Source organism: Nicotiana tabacum, chromosome 4, assembly GCF_000715075.1.
Source record: "Nicotiana tabacum cultivar K326 chromosome 4, ASM71507v2, whole genome shotgun sequence".
Taxonomy (NCBI): Eukaryota; Viridiplantae; Streptophyta; class Magnoliopsida; order Solanales; family Solanaceae; genus Nicotiana; species Nicotiana tabacum.
Genome location: NC_134083.1, coordinates 97,925,613 through 97,930,923, shown reverse-complemented (window position 1 = coordinate 97,930,923; position 5,311 = coordinate 97,925,613). Strand labels below are relative to the sequence as shown.

Sequence of the window (5,311 nt, the reverse complement as noted above, 5' to 3'; positions counted from 1 at the left end):
TCACTTTTTCCGAAATCGGCATTTGTTCATAATTTTTTAATTTTTATTTGAAAATGCATTTTGAAAATTTTCGAAAATTTGATTAACTCCAAAAAACTGTTTTTCAAAAATTTTCACTCACAAAACTTCAAAAACAACCCAAAATTATATATTCGTGTCCAAACACAACTCTAAATTTCAAATACCATTTTCGCTTTTGAAAAAGAATTTCCCCTGGAATTTTACAATTCTTACGTCCAAACGCCCACTTATTCTGTCTCCTTCAATACTAATGTTTTTCAGGTTTCTTCAACCAAATCAATCACAAAAAAACATTGGGTCTTCAGCTTTTTACCACACATATGAAGAAGACGGAATACAGTAATCTTATATTAGTCATTAGTGTACCGGTGTTGCAATGCTCAAATTAGAGAATACAGTAATCTTATATTCCCTTCTTTAGATTTCTGACTTTTTTTTTTGCTAAGAGAAAATAGAAAAAAGTCAAGAGCCGTGTTTCTTTAGGAACCATAGTTTCTTTGTATTTGTCATTAAATCCATTATTATCCATGAAATATTTTTTGTGGCCACAGAGGAATTCTCAGACATACCCCACACACAGACACACACTACTCCCATTTGTTCATTTCTCTATTGACTATTCCCACCATAAGCCATAGGTCCAATGGCCACCATATCCACCAAGTTAGCCACCGGCGTTCTCCACATCCCATCTCACCCCCACCCCCACCACCGTAAACCACCTTCTTTCCTCCCTACAGCCACCATTAACTTTGGTTCATTCACAGCCAACAGTAGTAGTAGTAGTAATAGTAGTTGTAGCAATGGTAAGGTGAACAGGCTAACATGCAAGGCTACAGAGGTTTCAGTGGCGGAGGGGTCATCGGCGTCGGGCGGAGGGGATAATGGGAAATTCAATTGGGTGCCAGTGGTTCCACTGTCAGCACTGCCAAAAGGAGAGAGACGTGTAATTATACAAGATGGTGAAACTATACTGTTGCTTTGGTATAAAGATGATGTTTTTGCTATTGAGAATCGTTCCCCTGCTGAAGGTGCTTATAGTGAAGGCCTCCTTAATGCCAAGCTAACACAGGTCCCCTTTCCTTTTTCTTCCCTTTTTTTCCTTTTATTAATTTTACTTTGTTCATTTCTAATTCTTAATTGTATTAATATATGTTTCCTTGCTCATGCTCTCTCAGTGCCATAATTAATCTCTTTGTTTGCTTAATTCACTTTTTTTGAAAATAAGATCTTGACATTTAAAAATGAGACGAAAAGCTAACTGCATAAATTAAGGCTAACTACATAACACATTTAATAATCTTGTTTAAAGATCTATTCCTGGAAGCCAAAGGAGACAAGAATTATGGGTTGGAAGGAGTAGTTGATTTCGATTTTAGTTTCTATTTGGATTGATCACATTTGGTTGCTCACTTTCAGTCTAGTCAAAGAAACATTGTGATTAAACAAACACCATTTCCTAAATGCTCCTCTTTTAATGCTTCGTTCGTGAAATTCTTAAGCTACTAAAGTTTTCTTGTGTAAGTTTCTTCCTCTGCCTTATCTTGTGATTATGGCCAATTCAAACACAACTTTGGGGATAGTTTAGCCATTTAGGTTTAGGAGGTTCCGTTTGTGCTACAGTCTGTGTGATGATTGGTGTACGGGTGCAAAATCAGTTGAGTCTGTATTCGGGAACTCAAGTTAGTGAGCTTGACCAAGACTAGCCGATGGCCCTTGTCATTTAGATTGATTGAGCTGGTTGGTGTTGCTTTCTTTATGTGAATGCTACAGGGGAAATGACAATTTCCTAGATGCCAATGGGGGTAGCTTTTGTCTTAGGAAAATAACTATTGCAAAACAAAGTGTAGAAAACACCAAATTTAGGCTCATTTGAACAATTATGCAGGGAATACTCTGTGCAAATTTTTAGTGTGGTCTTATTTGACGATTTTTAAGCGTCTAGTATCCATATTCTTCTTACCCTTGCTACTATCCCAATGTAGTAGTTCATTAGTGACTGAAAAAAGTCAAAAACTTTATCCAATGTGTTAAGAAAACATGTACGTTGTGCCTAGCTCAACCTCAAAAGACAGCTCATAAGGTAAGATTTGTCCTAGACCAGACTAAAGCCATACCTTTAACCATTATGAGCCTCTAACACTCTATGCATCCTAGGATGGACTCTGGTGCATGAATAGTATAACATGGGAACTAACATCAGGAATGGTCTAGCTCAAATATCATGTTAACAAAAATTGACCTTGAACACTATTTCAACCTCAAAAACCAGGCTTACCGGTGAAGATTTTCCAAAACCATATAAACAGACTACAACCCCATACCTTCAACCAATGTTGGACTCTAAGAGAATGCTAGTTGCCAGGGCTGATATATTTGTCATGGAAGTTATGGATCTTCTCTTCACAAGGTTGGATTGAGAGGCCAAGCACAAGTAACTGGAAATCTTGTTTACTTTTTAGGAATTGTTTTCGTTCATCATAGAGTCCTCTTCCAACAACTTTCAGTCAGTAAATCAAAATTTTGCACAGCAATCGGTTTGTGCATTACATGTGCATAGGCGTGTCTGCAAGTCAAGCTGTATTGGAGTACCTTTGAACATCTCCTTTCCTTTCTATCTGCCTAATGTAAACTGCAGAAGAAGCAGGAAATGATTTCATATTGTTATTAAGCACGTGAGCAGCCCATATGAATAAGTTAACTGATATGTAGATAATGCACGTAAGGGGCACATAGGAGCCTGTTGATTTATTTGTAAATAATGCCTTTGAGGGGGTACATTGGAATCTGTTAATTGATACTATGTAAATAATCACATGGCTAGTTTGTTAGGTTGCTAGAATGGTTGTTTTAACTGCCTTCTGAGCCAATTTGAAGGGCTGGAAACTTCTATAGAGCTTTCATTGGATTTAGGAAGTAGAATGGTATTTCCCTCTTCTCCCTCAATGCTATTATCTCTCTTTCCTTCGCTGTCAATTCGATTACATTCTCTGTGCAGTGACAATTCAGTTCCCTGTTCCTTAGGAGCACCATATCCGTAAAACTTTTGTTTGAGCTTGTATTACTCCTTAGGACTTTAAACATACAATTGATGCATGAGGGGATAATTTTTGACATATTACATTGTGAAAAAAAGTTAAAACTCTAAAGTACTCAAGGGTGTAGCCTAATGGTCAATAAAGTAGGTGGAGAACCATGAGCTCAGGTTCAAATCCCTGTCGAGGCAAAAACACTAGGTAATTTTTTCCTATTTGTCCAAACCTTGGTGGACAGAGTTACCCGTTACTTGTCTTAGTGGGAGGTTGCAGGTACCCCATGGAATTAGTAAGGTGTGCGAGAGCTAGCCGGAACGGTTATAAAAAAAGAAGTTAAACTCTGAAGGTCTGCTGGTAAAGGAAGTGGCTGTGTAAATGTCATGACATGACTAGCATTCTGTTCTGATAGAACTTTTCAGCATGAAAATATAAAATCTTATGAATTCTAGTAGAGTTTACAAATTTATGGCAATTTATGTGTCGCCGAAACTTACAAGTACAAATTGATTAGACAACAGATGAAATTAGATATTGTGAAAAGATGACAAACCATTAATTCATTTCATTTACGTAGAGCTAGCTTCTACTTGAACACTGAAATGCTCTGTTTTTGCATGATTATACAACTAGCCAGTAGCCAGGATGTCACCCTTACCAATTTTTGTGGTTATACTTTAACATATGTTACTAAATTAAGGTGCTACTAGAAAACACAAAAATGTTTGCTTATTCGAATTCACTGCAGCTGCATGAAACTTCCTTTTCATATTATGTTGGAATTCTTGTTATTCAATTATTTGATGTTAATCTAGATGTGTTTATTACTGAGTGCTAGCTGTTACTACAATAATGATGTTTCATCTTCACATAAATGGTGCATTTCTCCATGCTGACAATATGCGTATTCTTTCTGAATTTGATAATGTAAAAGCGCATAAAATCTCAAATCCTGCAGGATGGATGTATCGTGTGTCCAACAACAGATAGCACATTTTATCTGCAAAATGGAGCCATCAAAGAATGGTACCCCAATAATCCTGTGTTGAGAGTCCTTACTCCTGCCTTGAGAAATTTGTTTGTTTATCCTGTTAAAACAGACGATGAGAATATCTATATTAGCATGAGAGGAGGCGGAAAAGTTGACGCATCTGCAGAGATTGTTTTCAGCGGAAAGGCTCAACCTGGTGTCACAGCATCTGACGTCAATGTAGACGAGGTAATGCAACCAACCTTATCTTGCTTAGTTACAAACTCGTCCTACTGAGTAACTGCGATTCCGATCTGATTCTTCTTATTGGATATAGGTAAGAATGGTTATCGACGAGGGTCAAGAGGCCTTTGGATTCACTGGAAGGAATGAGCTGATAAATGGAAAAGCAGCAGTAATTGGTTTCCTATTGCTGTTGGATTTTGAACTCTTGACCGGTAAAGGTCTTCTCAAAGGAACAGGGTTCTTGGATTTCATTTACTCAGTTTCAGATGCTTTCAAATAAAACCATTCCGCTATATACTTACTCCCCCTCCCTCTTTTTCCCCTTTTCCTATTTTTCTGACAAATTTGCATTTGTTTAAATAAACAAAAACAAAGAATGTTGATCTTTTTATATGTTGTCCAATTATATGGATTAGTGAATTATAGACCATTGAATTCCAGCTGAAGAATGTACAAATCCTCCTATTTCGTCTAATATTAATATGTGCCTTTGAGTTGGAGCATTCTTTTATCCTTCTTCCTTACTTTGTTAAATGCAAGCAGAAATTGCTAAGTTTCACTAAGGATGGTACAGAATGAAGATACAATTTTTACTCTAATTGAAGGGTGAAAATGAAAAGAGAAAACTTAGGGAAATTGACTGATATATGGCATGTTGGAACTGCATAGTTAAGAATAAGGCGTTGAATTGCCATTTTATCATAAAATGTTAGTTTGAAGAAATTCTCCAGGGACAAAATGAAAAAGTTCGAAAGTACATTGAGAAGAAAACCCAGGTCAACTTATCTATACGACTTATATTATGTCTCTAAAAGGTAAATTTTGTGCACAATTTTTAATTGCAACTTGTTATAGCTGGTTAATTACAATGATCTTGTAAAACATAGTTATATGTTGAACTTTGATTGACGCGCAAATAGTAGAAGTTTCATCTGAGTTCATAGTGAAGTTAAAGAGAGACGGAAGCTTCTAGGTTTTCTGTTTTGCTATGTTACTCAGAATCCAAACTATATGTCTTTACAAATGTATTGTTCTCCATGTA

At 36.5% G+C, this 5,311-nt stretch overlaps 1 protein-coding gene across 1 annotated transcript; it reads left to right on the top strand.

Annotated features, from left to right (window-relative positions):
- The first annotated feature begins 547 nt into the window (after nt 1-547).
- Nucleotides 548-4,772, top strand: LOC107777085 (uncharacterized). Its single transcript, XM_016597064.2, has 3 exons — nt 548-1,093; nt 4,012-4,272; nt 4,361-4,772. The coding sequence occupies exons 1-3, from the start codon at nt 665-667 to the stop codon at nt 4,547-4,549; spliced, it is 879 nt and encodes a 292-aa protein (XP_016452550.1). The 5' UTR covers nt 548-664; the 3' UTR covers nt 4,550-4,772.
- Nucleotides 4,773-5,311: the final 539 nt, after the last annotated feature.

What these genes read in the sequence shown, in the direction of transcription:
- LOC107777085 (XM_016597064.2), top strand. Translation starts at nt 665, where the DNA reads ATGGCCACCATATCCACCAAGTTAGCCACCGGCGTTCTCCACATCCCA. An exon ending in TTAATGCCAAGCTAACACAG is followed by an intron (nt 1,094 to 4,011) that starts GTCCCCTTTCCT and finishes CAAATCCTGCAG; the next exon opens with GATGGATGTATCGTGTGTCC. An exon ending in CTGACGTCAATGTAGACGAG is followed by an intron (nt 4,273 to 4,360) that starts GTAATGCAACCA and finishes TATTGGATATAG; the next exon opens with GTAAGAATGGTTATCGACGA.